Source organism: Eurosta solidaginis, chromosome 5 (genome assembly GCF_040869045.1).
Source record: "Eurosta solidaginis isolate ZX-2024a chromosome 5, ASM4086904v1, whole genome shotgun sequence".
Taxonomy (NCBI): Eukaryota; Metazoa; Arthropoda; class Insecta; order Diptera; family Tephritidae; genus Eurosta; species Eurosta solidaginis.
In genome coordinates, this window is record NC_090323.1 from 28,619,690 (window position 1) to 28,643,215 (window position 23,526).

At 36.1% G+C, this 23,526-nt stretch overlaps 1 protein-coding gene across 8 annotated transcripts in view; it reads left to right on the plus strand.

Moving 5' to 3' along the window:
* The window catches only part of bbg (big bang), a 753,080-nt gene extending 732,169 nt beyond the window's left edge, over window positions 1–20,911 (plus strand). For 7 of the 8 annotated variants that reach the window (XM_067756835.1, XM_067756832.1, XM_067756834.1 and 4 more), the window contains 5 exons: window positions 10,679–13,941; window positions 14,003–14,131; window positions 14,198–14,603; window positions 15,997–16,125; window positions 17,666–20,911. In XM_067756835.1, the coding sequence (XP_067612936.1) occupies window positions 10,679–13,941; window positions 14,003–14,131; window positions 14,198–14,603; window positions 15,997–16,125; window positions 17,666–17,814 (4,076 nt within the window). In that variant the 3' untranslated portion in view covers window positions 17,815–20,911. The remainder of the gene's footprint in view (window positions 1–10,678; window positions 13,942–14,002; window positions 14,132–14,197; window positions 14,604–15,996; window positions 16,126–17,665) is intronic. The other variant, XM_067756836.1, reaches the window with a different exon arrangement.
* Window positions 20,912–23,526: the final 2,615 nt, after the last annotated feature.

A 23,526-nucleotide genomic window follows, 5' to 3' on the forward strand; every position in this document is an offset into this window, starting at 1 on the left:
GTCCCGGATGCCATACTTTGTCAAAGGCTTGTTGAATATCTAGAAAAGCTGCAGAACAGTATTTTTCCCCTCAAGTGCATCTGTTATAACATTTGCAATTCTATGGCATTGCTCTGGTGTACCATGCTTCACTCTAAACCCAAACTGATGTTCAGGTATGATGTTGTGATCCTCAATTACTGGCAACATTCTTTGCAAAAATATTCTTTCGAATATTTTCGAAAATGTTGCCAGCAGACTAATAGGACGGTAAGACTTGAGACAGTTTTCGGGTTTATTCGGTTTAGGTACCATGATAACAGCAGCACATTTCCACTGAGTTGGGTAGTGGTTTGTATTAAGAATAGCATTGTAAATAATAGTTAGAAATTCGATAGCTTTCTCAGGAAGAGCCTTCACAACTTTGCTATCAATATAGTCGTATCCAGGCGTTTTGCCATTACTTAATTTAAACACTTCTGCCGAAACTTCACTATTTAATATCTTACTGATTGGCAAGTCCATTTGACATGGACATTCTAGAAAACTTAGTACCTCTGTATCGTCGCTGTTGCTATTCAAAGAATTAGGCTGGAATGTTTGATATAGATGTTTAGCAAAAGCCTCTGCTTTGGTTTCATCACTCCTACACCATACACCATCTAAATCCCTTACGGCGGCGTTACGCTTGGTTGGCCGTTTTAAGTACTTTGTAGCTCTCCAGAGACTGTGTTCGTCATTTTTAGTAGGTTCAAGGTTTTTAATGAATGAACTGAAATACTTATTTTTAAAATCAGATAGCTTTAACTTTAGTTGCTTCGTCGCTCTATTCAGAGCTCTCTTTTCTGCAGGATATCTATTTTCCTGCCAGGCTTTTCTTAATCTTCTCTTGGAAGCAATAAGCTGCAATATTTCAGCTGGGAGTTGAAAGTTATCATTAGAAGTAGGTTGATCCTTAGGGCTTGATAGATGTGCAGCCTCATGGATAAGATTTGTAAAAGATTCTATTGCTTCGTCCAGGTCAACGCCTTTTTCCACCGATACATTTAAGTCAATATGTTCAGTAATCCACTGTTGGAAGTATTCGATGTTAGTTTTTGGGGTAAGGATCTTATATTTCTTAGAAATGTTATGAACATTGCCATTGTATAGTACAATTAAGGGAGAATGATCGGAACTAAGATCATTACTGCTCTGTATGCTTAGTTTGCTAACGGGTATATCAGTGTATACCACAAAATCAATAAGATCCGGGATTTTTCTGGGATCACTTGGCCAGTACGTTGGCGTGCCTGTTGATAAAATGTCATAATTTCTTTTACTTATGCATCTTTGAAGCTCTCTGCCTTTAGGGTTAGCGAGCCTAGATCCCCACCATGGGTGCTTAGCATTAAAGTCCCCACCTACAAAGAATTTGGAACCAAAATTTTTAAAGATGTCATCATACTGATCAGTTTTTATACTGAATCGTGGTGGAAAGTATACTGAGTATATGGGTAAATCGTAAGCATCACATTTAATTTTAACACCGGCCGCTTGTAAATATTCTTCCCTCACTTCTTCCAAAACTTCATATTTGATGGTAGTTCTGATTAAGATAGCAGAGCCGCCATGAGCTCTGTCGTGGGGATGATTGGCGCAAATAAGGTTGTAACCTATAACTTTAAAGTAGGATTTACTAGTGAAATGAGTTTCGGACACTAAGAAAATATCAATATTGTTTGAATTGAGAAACATTTTTACTTCATCTAAATGGCTGTTCAAGCCGTTGGCGTTCCAAATCGCTATTCGCAGGTTTACTTGCATAATTTTTCCAACAACAGGGACATCATTTTAAATAAACTTTGAGTCATTTCAAGTTGTTTAGAAAGTAAGTTTTCAATCTTTTCAAGGAGATTATTATTTTGATTGGAATTATTTTGAACACATTGTGCATAAGACATATTTGGGTTGGAATTAACATTTTCTCTTTGTGTAGAGTTATGCAATTGAGGGAAATGTTGATCTGCATGAGAATAAGTTAAAACATTTTGTCTTTTGTCGGAAAAAGCTGGTTTTTTGGCAAGGCTCTGATACACCTTACATCCCTTATAGTTCGCTGGGTGGTTTTGCAAGCAATTAATGCATTTGGCTGGTGTATCTTTGCTTTTACCACATTCCACTGTTGCGTGATCTAGACCACATTTAACACATCTATACGGTTTTGTGCAATATGATTTAGTATGACCGAACTCTTGGCATCGATGACACTGTACAATATCAGTTACCCTCTTTGGTGGGTCAACCTTTACAATAGCATTACCGAGATATTTTAATTCAAATATATTTTTATTGTTATTGTTTGGTTCTAGGTCAACGAAATGCATACATAAAGGCATGTTTGTGAATCTACTTCGTATGTTACTCACATTTCTTACCTGAAAACCCAACGCTTCTATTTCTTTTTTTATTTCGTCTACTGGAGTAGAGAAATGTAAATTTTTTAACACAATTCTATACGCACGCTCCTGCTTAAGTTGATATGTATGGAAGTTAATTTCTTTTTCTTTGATAGCTTTTATCAAAGTTCTGTATGAATCTATAGGCTTCACCATTACTCGAATTTGACCATCTCTCAGAGACTTATAACTAAACTCGGATTTATTTATAACACTTTCAAAATACTTAATCATACCGCTAATGTCTGTAATATTTGGTATAATAATTGGTGGTGGTTTTGGTGTAGTCTCTTCGAAGTTCTGTTGATTTCCATTATTACCATCTGACTCGTCTTGTAAGCCGGCAAACATGTTTGTGCTGCTGGAATTGCTGATTATGTAATTGTTGTTGTTGTTGTTTGGAATTTTGTTAATATTTTCTGCTAAGTTTTTATTGTTGGCTGTCTTAGTTCTCTTATGATCAATAGTGGGAGAGCCTAACTGGCGTCTTTTGTTTGTCACAGTTTGCCATTCCACTTTGCTGTCATTTTCGTTGCTCATATCAAAGTCCACGATAGCAGCATTATCATTAGTTGTGCTCAAAGATGTCATATTGATTGAGTTGCCTTGCAACGCAGCATTGAGGTTTGTTGTTTGTGCTGAGTATTGGTTAATTAAAGCATTTAACTCATTGACTATGTCTGCTGATCTCTGCACAGTGTGACCTTGCTCTGAAGGTGAGCGTTGGTCACTCATTTGTTCACGTGTTAATTTTTATTGTGATAGTTTTATTAACAAAACTTCACTTTGGAATAATAACACTCTTGAACTTAAATATGTTAAGCTTTAAATAGCTATTGTCTATTGTTTTTTATATTGTAATATTTATTTGGTTATTGTTGTAACAATAACTATTTCGAAACACTTAAAGTTTCTGATCCACATGTGCACTTGTTCACTACCTCAACCACAATGTGACTCGATTCAATGAACATAAAATAATCTTCAAAGGATTTGCTTCAATTTTTTCGGCTAACTGTACTGATGTTAATGACGCGAAATTATATATTGAAAGTAAAATACTGAATATTGAAAGTAAAAATATTGTAGCAGAAACCAATGTATGGAGGGCGTTTTTAAAGCGACAAAATCTTTCATCACAAACTGCGCTGGACGCTGATACAAAACGTCATTTAATAACTTATTTCAATTGCTTAAATTTTTTCAACACTCCCCGTTTCCACTTCCACATCAGAGCGTACTTTCTACGGGACAGGTATTTGAAATATCACTACATTGCTTTATATAGATTAATATCTTAGCTTAATTTCTATTTAACTTAAAATAAATTATTGCTCATCCCCCGCCCCCTCCCCCGCCTTGGCAAAATCCTGGATACGCCTCTGTTCTTACGTAATGTCTTTGCCCACAGTTCGGAGCCGTATAGTAACGTGGATAGTATGATCTCCATCAGCAGCTTCCTTTTGCTTTCTGTTGGTCCTCGAATGTTTGTCAGCAACCTGCTTAGCAAAGATACCTATTTAGATGCCTTCTCAGTCGCATGTTGAACTTGCGCTAAATGTGTCTAACCTTACTACTAAATATTTGATCACCCTTTTAAGCTAACTTCTAGTGGTATACGCTTTTTTGTTAGGAACATTTACTTTGTTTTTCTGCTGCCAACTGAAGTTCACGCGAGTCACTCCTTTGTACGTATCATAACTAGATTAAGCTTTATGTGTTCTTCTTCTGTGTTTCGGGCTTTAATGACTGCAGCAATGTCGCCTGCGATTCCAACTAAAAATGTATCAGCAGGCGTTCAACAGAACCAAGCTTGCTGCTCCACATGTGCTTTTCATAGTACGCGGCCTCTCTGAGGTGTGATGTATATGGATGCGAGCACTGAGGTAACTTCTGATGATGCGCTGTAGTCAGCATGATATTTGGAATCGCTGTTCTAAGGCGGTCAGCATATCTGCCCATCTCGCGCTGGTAAAAGTGTTTCTTGCGTCTAAGGATGCAAAGAGAACAACTCGCTTGCATTAAGCATTATCTCGCAGTGCTAAAACGTTTTCAAATGCGCCTAAAGTGCATTTTCCGGGCCTAAGCCCTTTTGCCTGGGTGATAGTCTTCCTCCTAAAATTATCGAGAATAAAAAAATAAGTACGAAATTTTATAAAAATTGCGACTGCTATTTTAGTATTCGCTACTGTAAGTGTAAATCATATTTTGGCATTAAAAAATATTTAAGTAATTTAAAATTCGCTTGGTTCTAGGATAATAAATAGTAATTTAAATAAGTTCTATAATATAGGTATGTCTGCATATGTGTGTGTTAATATATTTATTTTATTGCACAATTTAATTTATGCAGCAATTTATCATCCGTTTCCTAATCTATATTCTGAAAATTCCTGTAATCAAAATAATATATGTATGTTTAAAGCAGAAAAAGTTCACAAAAATCACAACTATGTAGACATGGAAACCGGTTTCCATTCTTTTCATCAAAGACAAATTAATCTATTCTTTTTGTTACTTCTTATAATTCAGATTTCTTCATATATTTCACGCTCGTAACTGTCATTTAAATTTATGTTTCCACTCTTAATTCTGGGCGATTTTGAATATTGTTGGCCAGTGTAGTTGAGACAAAGCAGCACAGTGTGCGAGGTAGAAAATTTAACAACAAATGGCTACTGAAACTAACAAAATAACAGCATAGCAAATGTTAAGCTTTTTCGGAAAAAGTTGGTATGTGCAAACAGCATGCTCCATGCAACTTGTGTTCCAAATCTATAACGCATCCCTTTGGTCTAACATGGTAACCCTTGCCCCATTCTCGTTATTCGCAGATATAATCAAAAATCGATTTAGCAACGAAGACTTAAGCTTCGCATCCAACTTTTAGGTTATTTTCGCTTTTTGCAAGATTAAGAATTGAAGTCCAAAGATATTCGTCCGAGAATGTGCATCATACATTTTGGGTCCCTAGTATACAATACCAGTTATTTTTCGAAGCACGATACGCGCATGATTGGTTATTCTTCTCTCAACCAATTACCATACATATTGTAACGAATTTAGGGAAATCCTGGTTATTATGCACCTTCTGCTAACGTTCGTATCGCTGAACTGTCGAATAAAACTCCAATATACAGTATTGCAATATGGTCTTTATTTAGTCTACTTTGGGAGTACTACAATTATACTTCAATATCACGTATTTCACAAAAGCGTGTTTTAATCAAACTGGTTAGTCGTCCTCATCTTGCGCTGCTTTTATACTCTCTGTTGCCTCGTCCACATATTTCTACTAAGGTCTAGACGTTTCGCCTTCTAGAACTGTTGTATCTCCTGCTTGGTAATTGAGCTATATGTGTGTGTATATGTGAGTAACAACTTCGGCTGATGACTACATGTGTGTGTGTGAGATATCTCTTCACTTCGAGCTGCTAGTTATGTGTGTGCATGTACATAAGTTTGGCTGCTTACTGTATTTGTTGTTGTGATTATTTACTAACAGCATAGTGATGCTAATATTCGTCACAATATATACCCATCAGGAAAAGAATCTAGGAAATGTAAACCAAAGTGCATTATTATCTGTTTGTTTTGTTTCAAAAAAGCTAACTATTTTTGTATGTCAAAGACCAAGAAATAGTCAAGGGTGGTTATTTCTACATTACTTTTCATCTCACTTCTATTTAACTAATTTAAATCGAAAATTAAGTTGAGCTGTCACCCTGCTTAATAAAAATATTTCCTATCTGCGATATGAACTAAAAGCTGGGTATTGAAGGCGTTATTAAGGCCTTTCGACAGTATTAAATATCAAGACAAGGTAAAAGTCTAGTTGAAGGGTCGACTCCTAATACGCTTCAAAAAATATCGATAGGGATGTCAAAAGACGCGTATTAACCTCGACAACAATAATGCGAAGGCGGAAAAGAGAAAATTATATCTCTGTCTGGGGATATTTGCAGTTGAAATTGGCGGTTTTCATGTGGTTGTTGCAATGTTGTTGTACCCACAAAAAAAATTGAGAACATAACTGTTTTGCGTGGATATAGTTTTGGTCTCCAAACCGGTGTTGGCCCCACCCATGGTAATTTTTTATAAGCGCGGCCGAAGGCCGCCAATGCAGAAAAGTGTTCTGCGCAAAAATACTCTGAATCCCACCCCCTGCATCGGAGGGACCGCGGGTAATTTTTCGGTTTTTTTTAATATCTATTGAACGAGTTAAAGTTTTTATTTTCCGCCTTCGGATTATTAATACTGATGTCAAGACGCGTCGTTTGACACCTCTCTCGATACGTTTGATAGCGCATTAGCAGTCGACCCATTAACTAGACTTTTACCCAAGACAATATAGTGGTATATATCTGGGTGTAGTAGTGACTTGTAATCCATTTAACACGTTGGCTTCCAGTGTATCAACGGTGCTTACAAAAAGAAATAATTCCATAAGCAAATGTATCAGCGGTGACTTGGGTGAGGATAACCTGGGGACACCTTCGGCAAGTTCTTGATAAGATCAACGGTCATACGCTGGCAGCCAGTGTGCTAAAAATTGAGTAAAAAAAAACTTAATGGATGTGCTTCAATTGAATTTCTGGGTAATATTCACGATACTGCGATTCTCATTGTAATCTACATATGTAGATAAGATTTGACGGAAATTTGAAGCATCCATTGTAGGCGAAGTTCCTTGAGGAATAGTAATTTAATTAACTGACTTGGAAGAGGAGGTTACATATATTGCATTTACGGTTCGAAACACTTCTTTGTACACAGCAAAGCATACAAACAAACACTACAGTATACACTGAGTAAATAAATGCTCATTAACATAGTGGGTTCCATTAACACCTAAGGCCCACTTTCTGAATGAAAAATTAACTTTTATCATTAGCTCCTCATGGAAGGTTAAACTCGTATAACTTGCCGTTCTGCAAGTGAGCCTATGCTCAATCTATCAGATTTCATATCTGTTGGTTTTTGGAATTGGACAATGGAATGGCAAGAAACGCAGAGTTGCATTTGCCCTTTCAAGATCGACACCTGCTAGATGTACCGACTCTTAATTATTTTAAGAAATGTGCGAAAATAATATAGGTTCGTAAATTTATGCTGAGAGGATTCAGTATGTAATACATAGCATAACATGACATATCATAACATTACATAACATAACATAACATTAATCAAAGAACATAACGTAAAAGTACTTTACATTGCATAACATAGCGTAACAGAACATTACAGAATAAAGCATAACAAAAACTTACTTGGCTTTAACAGCCTTAACATAGCACAACATAATACAACAAAACTTAAAATGACATATCATTACGTAATGTAACGTGACATAACATGACCCATAACATAGTATAACACATTACATTATAGATATTACGTACACCACATAACATATCATAACGTAACCAAATATAACATAACATAACAATAAAATTACATAATATAGTATAACATAAAATAACATAACATAACATAACATTAATCAAAGAACATAACGTAAAATTACTTTACATTGCATAACATAGCGTAACAGAATATTACAGAATAAAGCATAACAAAAACTTACTTGGCTTTAACAGCCTTAAATTAGATGCAAACTTTGTACAATCATACATTTTTTTTTTTCAATTTTTTCCCCGCCACTTTTTGATTTATTATTTAGCTGACCAACATAACAAATTTTGGTTTCATGATTTATGCGCTTTGATTTGCTTACGAGTTTGACAACTTTTTCGTTACAACTGCTTACGATTGCATTACTATGTATAAAGATATGTAAATATGTAATCGCTGTGCCTGTTACGATTTAAGTATGATTTTTGTCACATTTGGTGCATAAATAATTATTATTAATGTATGAACAAATGGGTATAACCGTTGGGTCTATTATTGCAAATGCACCTATTATGTACACACACTTTGTACAATATACTTAGGTCTTTTTATATACGACATTAGTATTATTGCCTTTTTGTGCAAAACTGATAAATAGTTTTTAATATATCTTTTTCAATTTTTAATTTACTTTTCTTTGAATTCACACACACCTACATACTACATACTCAATCATGTAAAATTATTATGCTTACATATGTGACACAGATTATTTTTGTCGTTCTTATTATTTGTGATTAAAAGATATGTGTAAATGTATAGAAACCCACAGCCTACATATGTTTAAAAACAAAAACGTATCCCCTTTCAAAAAAGTGATTGAAAATACTTTTTTGGTATTTTCAAATAAGATCGAAGTTTGAAAAACCATCCCTTTTTCAGGCACTCAGAATATTCACCCTTCATGTAGACTCGTATTCCTCCTCTCTTAATTTTGATCCGCCTGCCTGCGTCATAATATTGTAACGAATTTAGTGAAATTCCGCTTATTGCAAACCTTCTGCTAACGTTAAAATCACTAAACTGTTGAATAAATAACTCCAATATTCAATAATGCAAAATGGTCTTTATTAGAATACTTTGAGTGTACTTCACAATAACTCTTACTTCACAACTAATTGCGCGTTTAAATCAAACTGCTTAGTCATGCCTCAGCTTGCGCTGCTTTTATACTCTCAGTTTCCTCGTTCACCCATTTCTCCTAAGGTCTAGTAATTTCGTAAACTTCATGCTTGTTTACCAGTCATATACATGTATATTTGTAGCTTGTAGCCATATGCGTGTGTATATGTGAGTACTACTTCGGCTGATGATGACATCCGCTTGTGAGTATCTCTCCGCTGCCTTGTATGCATGTGTGTACATGATGATTAATTTGTTTACGTACATACGAGTGGCTGCTTAGTATCGGCTTAGTGATGATAGTATCGCTTAGTGATGCTAATAGTCGTCACAATATTGTTGTGAATTCCATCTAAATATTGCCTTCTGTTATTGTGCGAAGCACTTAGCTGTCGCATAAATAAGCTCAAATGTTTGACATGCAAAATACTCTTCATTAACAGCACAATTTAATGTATTATCTCAATTACCTCGTTCGCCTATTTCCTCTTGGGTCTAGACTTCTCATGAACAGCCTTCTCAATTAGCTGCTTATTTAGTTCTCTCATATCTCTGCATCTCATACTCGCTGTTCTCTTCTTTGTAGCTATTTGTTGTCTCATCCGCTTACATTGCTGTGGTTATGTAGCATTTATTTACTACATGCATAAAGATATGCCGGAATCGCCACACTGCTCTCCACCTAAAATCGTCGATCAGACAAATTTCCCGATCAAAATGCTGTTGACCCTTCCAAATGAACCAACCTTCTTCTACTTCGTGGTTTCCCAATTTTTCGTATGTGGTAGGGGACATCGCTGATCTTTTTTACTTTGTATGGGCCTTACCACTTACACTTTTGATGAAAAACCTTTCTGTTGGTGGGTGTTGTATAAAAGCAGCAAATCTCCCTCCAGGAAACCTTCCGAGCTTTTATCCTTGTCCCAACTCTTTCTCATCTTACGCCTCATGATATTGCTGCGTTGTCTCAAACTTTGTTGTTTGGATAATACAATTCTTCAAAAATGTAGAAAAAATTGTTTTCAATTAGAAAAAAGTTCCGTCTCAATCTCTTCGGAGGTAAATTGCGCCAAGTATTCTTGTATTTATTTTCGGATTTCATTTATTTGTCCTATTCTCTCCATCAATCTTTGCTCGGTCAACTGAGAAGTCCACCCATATTATGACTTCATCAACAATCTCTGCAACTATGAAATTATATAGAACCGGGACCATCCCAATAACAACTTCACATGTCTCTTCTCCCAGGACTTGGCTGTACGCACGAGTGATATGTACTCGTTTACCTGTTCGTGAGTTTTTTCATCGGTAAGTGACTGCAGATAAAAAACAATTTGAAGCTTCGAGCTTTTATGCAGCGCGTGAGGAAAGGTTCCTTGATATCAGTGAACCGAATTTTGCCCTCCTTTACTTTTCACTTTCGGTAGGCGTGGTAAAGTGCAATGCCTACACAATGGTTCCCGTACAATTGATGAGGTCAGCCCCCTTACTTCACGAAGGCATAATTCAGCTGTTAGAAGTAAATTAAGTTTATCCTTATACATAATCAAATCATAAAACATGAACGACATAACAAATGGTCCAGCCCCTGATAAATTTAGTTTTAATTTATTATTATTTTACATACATACGATTTTTCTATTTCCTACCACTGTGTTTGCCCCTTTGACTAACCATTTATTTGTTTTCCTTTTGTTTGTTTTGTTTCTTCCACTCCCGCACAGATCTTGACCAAACACATTTGAGTAGCAAAAACAAAATGGAGAACGGCATACAGGTGGTGCCGCAAACACCGTTACTTGTCAGCGATTATCTAACACTCAGCTCACCACCCACATATTCACGCTTGCCACCTGACGGGCATGAATTCCCACCCAATTTCAGCGAACCACTCATAATGCCCCCGCCAAGCACAAACTTGTTAAAGGTAGCTAGCCTTATGCAGTCCACCTCCACCACCATGACAATTTCCAGCACTAAGGGCAACACTAACAGCAAAAACAACACAAACACAGTTTACACAGAGAAATTATGCACTGCAGCCAGCGCCAACGGTGGGCAAACAATGGTCGCTAGCACACGCACAACGCATACAACACACATTAGCAATAAAAACAACAGCGCCGTTAACAATACAACAGCCGCCAGTACTACGTCTGACATAACAACCGCTGCAACGACGATGGCTAACGCACAGAATGGAAGTTTGGGATTTTGTAGCAGCAAGGTCGAGATGCCGACGCTGGAATTCACCATCAGCAATGACGGCAATGGAGCAAAAGATACCGCCGCACCGCCACCACTACCAAAATCGGGACCACCACCAACTGTGCCCCGTAAGGTTTATCGCCAAGATCTTGTGGTGAAAGTAGAGGATGCGCGTCTTGCGTCTGATAAACGCAGTGATGTGCTAGCCGAAGCCACTACACCCTCAGGTGCGGGTAGCGGCAAATTAGTATTCGAGTCACGTCACAGTCGTTCCACGCAGAATCTTTCGTCAAGCGGCGGTAGCACTCCAACAGCCAACAAAATGGAGCCACCCTCCTTTGATGTGGTGGGTACAGGCAGCAGCGATTATAAACGTTCATTGAGTGCGCCACGCCGTCATAGCGATTGGCGTAAAGATGAAAAGTCAGAGAAGAGCGTACGCGATAAAATTGCAATGTTTTCAAATGAAGCTGAGAGTGGGGCTGCAGAAACACCAGTGAAACCCTTGAATTTCTCACGCACACAAAGCGCAACGAAACCACTCAATTTGAGTACTGAGAATTTGCTTGATACGGCAACAAGCGCGCGCTATGCGACAACAGCCACGAATCTGACAAAGACGCGCGCAATGAGCGTAGAAAATTTGAATGATGTGGCGCGTCAGGTGAAATTGGCGAAACAATTGCCCGCGCAAAACTATTCAGATTCAATGTATGCTTTAAATACGCTGGCTTCAGATTATACACAAAATTATGCTTCATTGCCGCGTCGTCACATGCAGAGTTTGGAGCGACGTATTAGCTTTTCTGGTCAGCCGACTTATATGCCAGACGAGGCATCGCGTAAAGCAGCAATAACAAATATATTGGAACAGCGACGGCGCAGCATGTCAAAGTTGCGTGGTTTGGTCATACCGGAACGTCCACATGTGCCGCTGGAGCCCATACTTGATCTGCCAGAGATCAAGAGTCGTGATAATAATGAAAAGCCCAAGTCAGGTAATACATCGTCCACAGATTCGACAGATAGTGGCGTCGGTTCGAGCAGTAGTTACTTTTCAACAGTGCCGCGCGCTGCCAAACGTAACGAGATCTTAGCGCAGAATACACCTTTGCGACCGCTGACTGTAGCTACAGCAAATAATAGCGCCGCCAATATTTCCGCTAATAATGGCTATCGTAGCATTTTTGTAACGCAAAATTCATCACCGCGTCATCATGCAACAACGGTACAATCGCCGCTGACCATACCACACCAACCACGCCGTTTTGAACCAATGCTCAATAGCACACCACCTGCAAAACCGCCGCGCACATCACTTAGTGTACCACCACGTCATCAGCACGCTATGCATGAAGAAAGCGATTCTGATTCAGTTTTCTCTTCGAAAGTTTCCTCGCCACCCATGTCGCCTTCAGTACCGCAAGTGCCTGAAAAGTTTGCGCTCACACGCACACTTTCCTCAGAAACAAACACTTCCATTGCCAGCTCAACGACTTCCACGCTCACATCGGGCTCGGGTTCGCAAGCTAGCTGCTCTTCAGTGGGCAGCACACCAACAGTTGATCTCTCAAGACGTGTGCTCAAATCAGGTTCCAGTGACTCGGCAACGAATCGCAAAAATATACTTGCATCAGCTAAATGTCGCAATGGACGTGGTGATGCTTCGGCGTTGCTGCGTAATCGTCCATACGACGATGAGGATAGCACCGACGGTTATGATGAAGATGAAGTTCGGCGTGTGCATAAATCCAAACCACGCTCTTCATCAGGTGCCTCGCTCGTGATAATGCCTAACAAAACGTTGTCAGCATCGGCGCCTATTAACTACAAGCTTGTGTCCAAAAACGAGCAAAGTCTCGTGGACAAAGTAATCAATGTAGCCGCCTATGTTGAGGTAACCTCTGATACAGATGATAGCAGTCGTAAGTCGGATAGCAATTCGCCATCAAAACTCAGTGCCATGTTCATCGATGAAGAACGCAAAGCTAGCTTCAAAGCCGATTCCAGTCAAAAGGCCAGCACACCACCCAAAGTTGTTGTGAAACCAAAACCAATTGCTATTCTTCCTGCCGTAAACGCCGTACCTGTTCAGCATGTCACGCCACGCAAAGCTACCGAAGTGGTAAGTCCAAAGAAGATGCAAATAGAATCTAGCAATGAGTTATCACAATGGATGCAAGTTGAGGTAGCTAAGAAGGCCACACAAATGCCGAGTAGAGTTATACCCGAACGTATGTCACTCAAGCCGGTGCTAGAGAAGTACGAATCGTCTGTTGTGAGCTCGAAAATATACAACAGTAAAACTTTATCAACATCGACAACAGCTAAAGTCACTACCGCCGAGATACGTGAAAAGTTCGAGCGCACAGCTGCCGCGGAGCGCGCCGCTGCTGCTGTTTCAAATGCCTCATCCGTAGCCTCACCTGCGGTCTCGACAAATATTTTACTTGCCACCAAAGCTATTGGCGGTAAAGGTGCTAGCTGTCATGAGCGTTTTCCATCACTCGATTCCATAGCTTCATCATCGTCCGGTGTGAGCTCGAGTACACAAAATGTTTCAACACAAGAAAACACTACAGAGTTTGGTAGCTTTTCATCGCTTGGTAGCAATCAAAGCTTGATTACTGCGCAAGATATACAACAAATTATCGAAGAGGCAGAACCTCCACTCAAGACACCGGAAGCTTTCATTGTGGTGCTACAACGTGAAACGCCCGAGAGCAGTATTGGTATAACGCTTGCCGGTGGATCCGACTATGAAGCTAAGGAGATTACGGTAAGTCGTAGTTTCTTTATTTAAAAAAATTTCCTCGTCTCTATTTTTTTTCGTTACACAGATCCACAAAATTTTAAATAATACACCAGCGGCTAAGGATGGCCGCTTGAAGAAGGGTGATCGCATTTTGGCGGTTAATGGAATGAGCATGCGTGGCTTAACGCACCGTGAGTCTATCACTGTGCTGAAGGTGAGTATAATAAACAAAGTTGTATTAACATACTTATCCTACATTTTTTTGTTTACTCCTTTGCAGAATCCCCGTCCCGAAGTGGTGCTTGTTGTAACCCGTTCAGAATCGGTCATTGTGAAACCTCTTACCAAGAAACGCTCATCACTTGGCTCACTCACCTCGCTAAATGAGAAACCCAATGAAGTGGATTACGAGAAGAAGCGTAACTATCACAAAGCGTCGCGCTCTCTAGACTTAGATTTAGATATTGTTTCAGCAAGCGAAGATGCGGGTGCATCCAAAACACCCAGCACTGTATCAAGTGCTAGTCCTACGCCGACAATGACCGATACTACGGCTTCCACATTGGCTAGCATACGCTCACGCCGTCAGCAATCACGTATCGATGCCAGTAAACTAAGTACTAGTGAACTATTGGAGCGTGCAGCGGAAACGCGTAATGCCATTGCGGCAGAGATCCGTGCGCAAGGTGAGTAATGCAACATTAAGAACTAAAAATTAGAGAAAACTAAAAGTAAAAAATATAGGAAGAAGTTTATTGCAAAGGCGAGCTAGCTAAAAAGGGGCATCTCACAACGTCTCTACCTTAGACGTCCTAGTCAGATTGGGTGAGTTTAAACGAAGGCGAGAAACGCACATGATCGACCAACCACAAGGCTGCAAATTGTGGAAGATTATATGCAGGTCTTACGACCAACAAAAGTACTCTTGTCGCTAAAAATAGAGAACTAAAAATAAGACACCAGCTATTAGATGACACGTTTATCAGATGTATAAAGAGCAAGTAGCATAGAGTTGCTTTATGACATCGTTCGTGGTTTTGATACAGTTTTTCAGTTTGATCGCTGAGTAAACTTCTGGTCACATTATGGACTCATTCATTTAATGTGAAGTTCTCATGAACCGGCGAGTTCAACTTAACCCGGCCTAAAGATAAAAACAGTTAATCATGTATCTTTATGCATACAAATATATGCAGGGTTGGCCATCTAGAACATATTCAATCGATCCCCTGCCAAATGAGTTTAACCCTAACTTTTTTAAAATCCTGCTTAGATACCCTCCGAACAGGTTTGTCTACATCACTGTTGTTGTGGTGTTGTTGTTGTAGTGATAAGGACACTCCCCACCCCCTAGATCCATGAGGAGTTCGGGGTCGCCAGAGCATCGGCTGTTGATAAAACAGGATTCGCCACGGATGGATGAGGTTGGCAATTAGGTTTGGAGAATCTATATATTACGCTGGCAATCTGAAAAGGTTGCGCTACACAACCCCTTAAATCAATATGGTATTTTAGTCGCCTCTTACGACAGGCATACCTACCGCGGGTATATCCTAACCGCCTATCCCGCTGGAGAGTCTACACTCGTTTCCGTTTGTACAAAAACCCAAGGAAATAAGCTTCGGGTTCTTTAAAAAACATTCACACTTCCTCACTGAAAAATGCACTCAGGACAACTTCTCTAAAATCTTTGATATTCACCTATTTACAGTATATCAAGAAGAACATTAAGGAGGTTTAAGCTAGCTTTCATTCTATCAACTGAAACGTGCTCCGCTTCCACTACCAATGATCTTTTCTTTTTCCTTTATTTCTACCATAACATTTCCAAATTGCCTTTTATGTGCACCCTTTAGGTTTTCAGGTGAAAGAATTACCCTTTCCAAAATGATTCAGTTTTTCGAAACTCGTTAAGTTATATCTCATTAGAAATCGAACTTTAATCATTGTTAAATTTCCACGGGTTAGCAAGTGAGTGATAATATCAGCTGCGCCTAAAATCCTGCACAACTTTATTAACTGTCTATTCCAAAGTCAACAAAATATTTTTATTTTTAACCTTATTATTTCTCTCCACAGAAGATGCCGCCACTGGTTCACGCATTGTGGAAATCATTAAAGATAGCTGCGGTCTTGGTTTCTCCATTGAGGGTGGCTTCGATTCGCCTTTGGGAAATAAGCCGTTGATTGTGAAGAAAGTCTTCATGGGTAAGTAAATGAACATCAGTTAAATACAAAATGACTTTACGCTTTGAATTGAAGTAAGAACAAAAGAAGGGCATAGCTGAGCTAAATAACATTGAACGCCTAAAATTAGGTAACACTTTTTTATTACATCCAACTGATATAACAAAGCATCTGTTAAAGTAGTAAAGTAGTAATGATCAAATACCTAATTAGGACAAGCAAATATGTACTTCAACAACCTTAAAGAAATTGACATACATGTGTTGGATTAGCGTCAAGGCCAAAGGCTTTCGTCCATTCGCTTATCTTCTTTAGTGTTTCTTGCATAGTCGCTCCAATAACTTTATGGCGCGGATAAAAAAAACAATAGCACACCGTCATTCGCACATGTACTCCATAACAGTTGTGTTGTGCTGAACTATGTGGCATGTTTCCTGTATGAGGATAGTTTTCACTAGTTACACTATTGTGGAGCCCTACAGAATTTGGAATCTGGAACTCAGTATTAGATCTGACGGTCGCAGTTTCGAATTTCCAACTAGATACTTTCGCGCAAACATTTGTTGTTGATTACTCGATAAAAAAACCCCTACTTAATGATTTAGGGCTCTGCCGTAGTGACATAACACAATATGTTAGCACTGTCATGAACATTTTTTCCAATATCAACGAAATCATGATCCATGTAAAGCTCAAAGCTCATATTTCGGCAATATACTCTGTTTTGGCAATCTAAAAGCTGCTTAAAAACATTACTGTATATCTACCTTATAACAGAGTAAGATTCAGACACACTAGCGTAAAATATTTTCAAAGAGCGTCCTATCATCAGAATGTTCTACATGACTCGAAAGTCTGATCCACGGATGGATCAAAATTTGATGGCGGAAAAACAAGAGCTGACTTCTATGAGCCGAACTTCTCTCCCACTATATTTCAGGCAGAAACCTATGCAATAGAATTCTGCGGTAGAGAATGTCTACAAAGAGGCTCATTTTGGAGGAATATCCTCATTATATAAGACAGCCGACAGTTTTACGTGCCATGCATGAATGCAATGGGAGCCAAAACAAAGTTTTCTTAGAATCGATTCTCGGACATCAGGGAAATGAAGGAAATGTACAATAAGACTATCTAGCTAAGCAAGACTTTATAGCAGCATTCTATGGTCCAAAGCCTCTCTATGGACTCAAAAAGGCACACACTAAGGAAGCCATAAGTAATTGGGAAACAAAGCAGTTCAAACAATACCCTGGGTACTATACGGGACATTGCAGTCTAAGATATAGCTAAGTGAGTTAAATTTATCCGATACACAAATCTGTCGCTTCACATTGTCTGCGACAGTGTTGCTCTGCAAGGTAGATAACGCCATAGATGTAAATAAAGGTCGCAGCTCATCGAGGCAAAAAGAGAAAAACCAAAAAATTTTCGGAAATTTTTTTCTAAGCTTTCCGAACGAGCACGGATGGCTTTATATGTATGAATTTAGTTTTATAAATTTTAAAGCTATTTTCAGAACAAAAAAATCTTGATTTTATAATATTTTGTTTGACTGCAGGCGGTGCCGCACACAAAACAGGTCAAGTACGCAATGGTGATGAGATCCTAACCATTGGCGGTGCCTCTACAGCCAAAATGACACGCGTCGATGCCTGGAATTATATGAAGCAATTGCCAATGGGACCAGTCAAAATTGTTTTTGCATAAATTGGCGCAGCAAATACTTATTGTCACAATATTATGTAATTAGTATATATTTTAATCGAAATAGGCATAATTTTTTTTTTTTATGTTAAAAAAAAATATTTCTTAATTTTAAGTTTTGCTTTATTTTATATAATTTTTTTTTTTCTAAAAAATGTATGCATTTTGCTGTTTGATGCTTTATTGCTATAACTTATTATAATTATAATTATTTTTATATAATAAGCTGGGTAAACTTTGTACTTTTTAAGCATTACGAAGGCATATTTGTTGTTAATTATTTTGTAATTTTTTTATTTTATTCTGCTTGAATATAAATGTTAAATAAAACATGCATTTGCTTAAGTTGAAATTCGAGAACGTACGAAGATAAGCAGAATATTGAAAAAAATTTAAATGTATTTAAAAAAGAACTAAATTTAGGAAGGCAAACTAATTTTTTAAATTTTTAAATTTTGTTTTGTAGAATTTTTTGAAAAAAAAATTTCCATTACTCTCAAAAAAGTTAAATTTATTAAAAGCTTTCAATCTTTGTGTATTTTGTACAAAGGTTTTAAGAAATTAATATAAATTTTTTTTTCTTACATTCTTTTTTATTTTTTATTTAATAGAAAAAGATTTATCAGTTATAAAAGCGCATTCTTATTTCAAAGTCTTGCCATTAGCAGCGAAAGAAGAAACAAATATTTTTATGTGCGTGCAAATTTTGCCAGAAATGCATACATGCAAATTGCTATAAATGTGTGTGTACGTATGTGAAAAAAAAACATTTAATTAAACAAAAATTTTGAAAAAACAAACTTAAATACCCAATGGCTTTCGTGTAGGCATTTATATAATTATTTTTTGTACTAAAAATTTGTAACGAAAAATGTGTAAAAAAATCTCAAAAGTGCTTAAAATATGTATATTATTATTATTATTATTATAACTAAGCGTGTTACTATTATTTATTAAATACATATTTGTTTATGTTTTGTAGCATTATGTGCAATTTTTTTCCGAGTACATATGAAAATATTAAAATTTTTCGAAAGTGTCACATTTTTTAAGAAACAGGCTATTTGTGCGGAAATTTATTTTTATAGACCACAAAGAAAAACAGCAAAAAAAAATTCAATAAAAAAAAGAAAAGATTTGAAAATGTTTGTACTGAATTAATTAAATCAATATTTAATTTTTTTTTTAATATTTTATTTTAATGCTAAAGATTTAAGAAATTTGCTTTGTTAAAACATTAAAAAATTGTTTAATGTAAGAAGTAAATATTTTGTTTTAAAAAATTTTTTAAATCTAAACATTTTCAAAAAGATTTCAATTTTTTTTTAATATTTTGTTATTTAACATTTTTCTGAAAACTTTTATTTTTTGAGTTTTTGTACAAGAGTTTCAAGAATTTTAAAGAAAAAACAATTTTATATCATTTGTGTATAAAACAGTTTTTTCCTCAAAGAGCACCATTTTCTTTTTTCTCAAAAATTAATTCGATGAAATAAAATCTCAAAACCCTCAAAAAAAATTTTTTTGTACTGAATTAATTAAATCAATATTTAAAAAAAAATGTTTATATATTATTTTAATGCTAAAGATTTAAGAAATTTGCTTTGTTAAAACATTAAAAAATTGTTTAATGTAAGTAAATATTTTATTTAAAAAAATTTTTTTAAATCTAAACATTTTCAAAAAGATTTAAATTTTTTTTAAATATTTTTTCTATTTAAAATTTTTTGAAAACTTTTATTTTTTGAGTTTTTGTACAAGAGTTTCAAGAATTTTAAAGAAAAATTCAAAACCCTCAAAAATATCAATTTTTTTTGGAGTGTTTGAACAAAAATTCTAAGAATTAAAAAAAAATGATTTCCAATTTGTGAAATTAATCGATTTTTTTTTCCTTTCAAAGGATCTTTTGCCGTTTATCAAAATTACATTCGATTCTCCACAAATTATACAAAATTTTTTTTAATTAACATTTTTTTAAAACTGTTTTTCTTTGAGTTTTTGAACAAAAGTTTTCACAATTTAAAAAAAAAGTATCATATTTTCAATTTTAAAATTAATTAATTGTTTCCCACAAACAGCATTTTTGCTTTTTTCTGAAAATTAGATTCCCTAAAAATTTTATATATATTTTACTTAAAAAAAGTTAAAAAAAACTCAAATTTTTTTATAACTATTTTTCTTTTAAGAACGCATGTTCGAGTCGAACTCTTTTTAGTTTTTGAACAAAAATAAAAAATTATAAAAAAAAATTTTTCAAAATTACATTTGATTCTCCAAAAATTAAATATATACATTTTTTTCTTTAAATTTTTATTCTTGGAGTTTTTGAACAAATATTTTAAGAATTAAAAAAAAAGATATTTTTTAATTTGTGGAATTAATAGATTTTTTTCCTATCGAAGAGTAAACATGAAATATAAAAGCATTTATGTTTAAAATATTCACATTTTTAAATTTTTTTCTTTCAGTTTTTGTACAAAAATTTTAAAAACTAATAAAATTTTTTAATTTCAAATTTGTGAAGTAAATAAATTTTTTTCCACTCAAAGAGCACTATTTGCATTTCCTCAAAATATTTTTCTTTAAAATAAATGCGCAAAATCACTAACAACAAAACGAAACTAAGCGCGCAAACTTTTACTTAGCTAAATAGTACATATTCGTGCTTCAGTACGTAATATTTACCTTTTATGGGCAGCTGGCGCTAACACTTAAAATACGATAAACAAAATTTGTATACAATAGTGCAGCTGAAAGCTTACTGAAAAAGCTTACTTATAGTTACATACATATAAACAATATAATATTAAAGAAATGTTAATAATAGTGAATACATACATACAAATTTGAAATGCTGCTTTAAGAAGTATGACATTTTATGTGAAAAGATTATACGATATATGATACATATGCATACATAAATATACGTTACATTTATAATACATACATATTATGTTCTTTATACATATACAAAAATACTTATAAATATTCATTTATTATACTTAATACATACTTATGTATATCCATAATAAAACGAAATATGTATGTATACTGCTTTTAAATAAATTAACTAAATATCAAACAATAATTTAAAAAAAAAGTATTACATTGTTTCATTGAAGGTAATAAATGCATGCGGCTCGCCATACAAGAAAGAGGCATTGGGTAAATGCATTTCAATTTTTTTTGCATTCATATAGCTACCCACTTGTACATCAAACCACAATTTGGTATAAAGTTCCATCACTAACACTTCAATTGTACGCACGGAAATGATATGCAACATAAATAACGTAGCATACTTTTAGGCGCAAAGTGTAACATAATGTTTCCGTTGTTGCTTGTACTTCTATTCTGAGCACCTGTTAAAATGTAGAGTATTTCACTAAAAGCGACGTCCGCAACAATTATTGATGATGGCGATCGTGACTGACATAACAGACAAGCTGCATTTTAAATACATAGCTGACCTGTGAAGTAAAAAACACAGAATTCAAAGTGACAAAGAGAACGTGGCACTTTCTGGCGCACTTCATACTGCGTTATAATGATTTGCACTGGCGTTCAGGTCACCAGATCCTGACTTCTTTTTATGGAGTGAACATTCGACAGAAAATGTTCGAACCACATGCCCTGAGCTACGTCAAATATTATACATAATTTCGAGAGCGAACCATCCCATTTGATAAATTCTCATTGTAATAATAAATTCTCTTCTTCCGTGCTTCGCCCCATCTAACAGCTGTGGTAGCTCACGAATTATCATCTATATTCTCCAACGGAAGCACAGGGAAACTGGCAGTTTCAACAGAGTTTGAGCATAGAGACTTTGTAGTTAGAAGCGATAGTTCTACAATTCAATTGAATATAAGTATGGTTGGTGGAGACACAACACAAATGAAATACGTAACGTGTGTGAGAGGTTGATTTTTGATAACAATCCCAATATACACATCGAATTTGGTAGTGAACTCTAAGAAGAGAGCTTACCGGGCATAGCTTGCCATAAGAATTTAATGACCGTGCACAGGTAAGGCAAAGGGTCTTTCCATTCTTTTTTTGATAAATCGGATGAGTTCTTGGACGGCCGAACTTCGTTTCCCTGAGAGGCGAGGTTGCATTAATTAGTTGGCTGTTTTTTGGGAACTTGCCAATTTTAATTGATTAATTTTCGGCAATGATATTAAAAGGAATCAGAAAAGGCAGGGAAAGAGGACAGCGTAATTACAGAAACAAACAAATTAAGATAAAAATCGAATTCTATCAAAGCAAGATAAAATTGTAGCAGCAGACTCCGAACCTTCAGTCCACATAAAACTGTAGAGCTGCTTTCTGACATCGTCATAGAGGTTTATTTATAGTTTGTGGGCTAAATGAACTCATAAATTGTTCCTGAACTGTATGCTCTAGCGATTCATAATTTTAAAAATGTTTTGTTTGATCTCAAATTATTGTGTGATTTGTTCTTATTGACAGCGACATGGACCCTGCTAACAAAACCAAGTTTTACTTCGAAGTTTAAAAAAGTCTGAAAATTTTACAAAACCTTGCATATTCTAACAGGAGCTCAGAAATTGAACACAAGCGGCAGCTGAAACAATTGTTTTATGAAATGCGCCTAAATATATGCTACATATTAACAACCTGAGGCGGAAGCTCAACCCGTGCAGAGGAAACATGTTCTTAGTGTGTAGCATTCATTTAGGCGTAGTTCATAATGCTTTGCTTCCGCTGCGGCTTCTGTTCAATTTCTGAGCTCCTGTTAGAATATGCAAGATTTGTAAAATTTTCGGCCTTTTTTAAACTTCCGAAGTAAAATTTGGATTTGTCAGGTCCTTGTCGCTGTCAATAAGAAACAAACCACACACAACTTTGGGATTAAACAAAACATTTTTAAAATTCAGAATCCTTCGAACTTACGGTTAAGGAATAATTTATGAGTCCTTCTAGCCTTCAAACATATCTATGGCAATGTCAGAAAGCGGAATTTTCTTGAAGGTAAAACGTATCTTACACCATGCAGGGACTATTTAAGGTGCTCATAGTTTAATTAAGACGGATAAACTATTATCCTATGTCAGAATTTAGCTCGAAATTATCCGATACTCTCAGGTCTTCCTTGACAGATTGGAATATTCTACTGCGATGGACCTTGATTGTACTCCAATGTTCACTCGAACATGGTCGTTTTATGTCTGTCATTGGATTTTATGGCTCTCCAGCAGCTCGAGAATCTGCTATAAGTGACTTTGTAGCCATCGAAGGGGCATGTATTAGGTTTATATGAGTCTTCTATGCTTGTCTGGGTGCAGTGTAAAGTTTTTGCTGTCTAAAAAGCTAGTATGTGTGCAGCCGTTGAATTACTGATTAGTATCAGCCACGACTTAATCCTAAGTAAGACAGATTACTCTTTCACTCTGGTGAACTTCGCTGATGGATCGGAGTTAGGATGACAGTTCTAAAGCAAGTTTTTATGCGAGCAGCTCGATGTAAGCCACAAAAGCTAGTTTCTTAGCCTCTTTGTGTTTTCAGCGCAAACAAGAGCGTCTTAAAAGTGATACGATGAAGGGTAGACTGAAGATGCCTTTGATTTCCTCGAAATTATTTGTTTTAGGATTAGTTTCAACTGGATACAGGGGCATGACAATATTCTGAGCAGTAGCTGTCATATAAATTTCATGGCCATTCTGTAGGGAATTCGGAACTCAACTATCC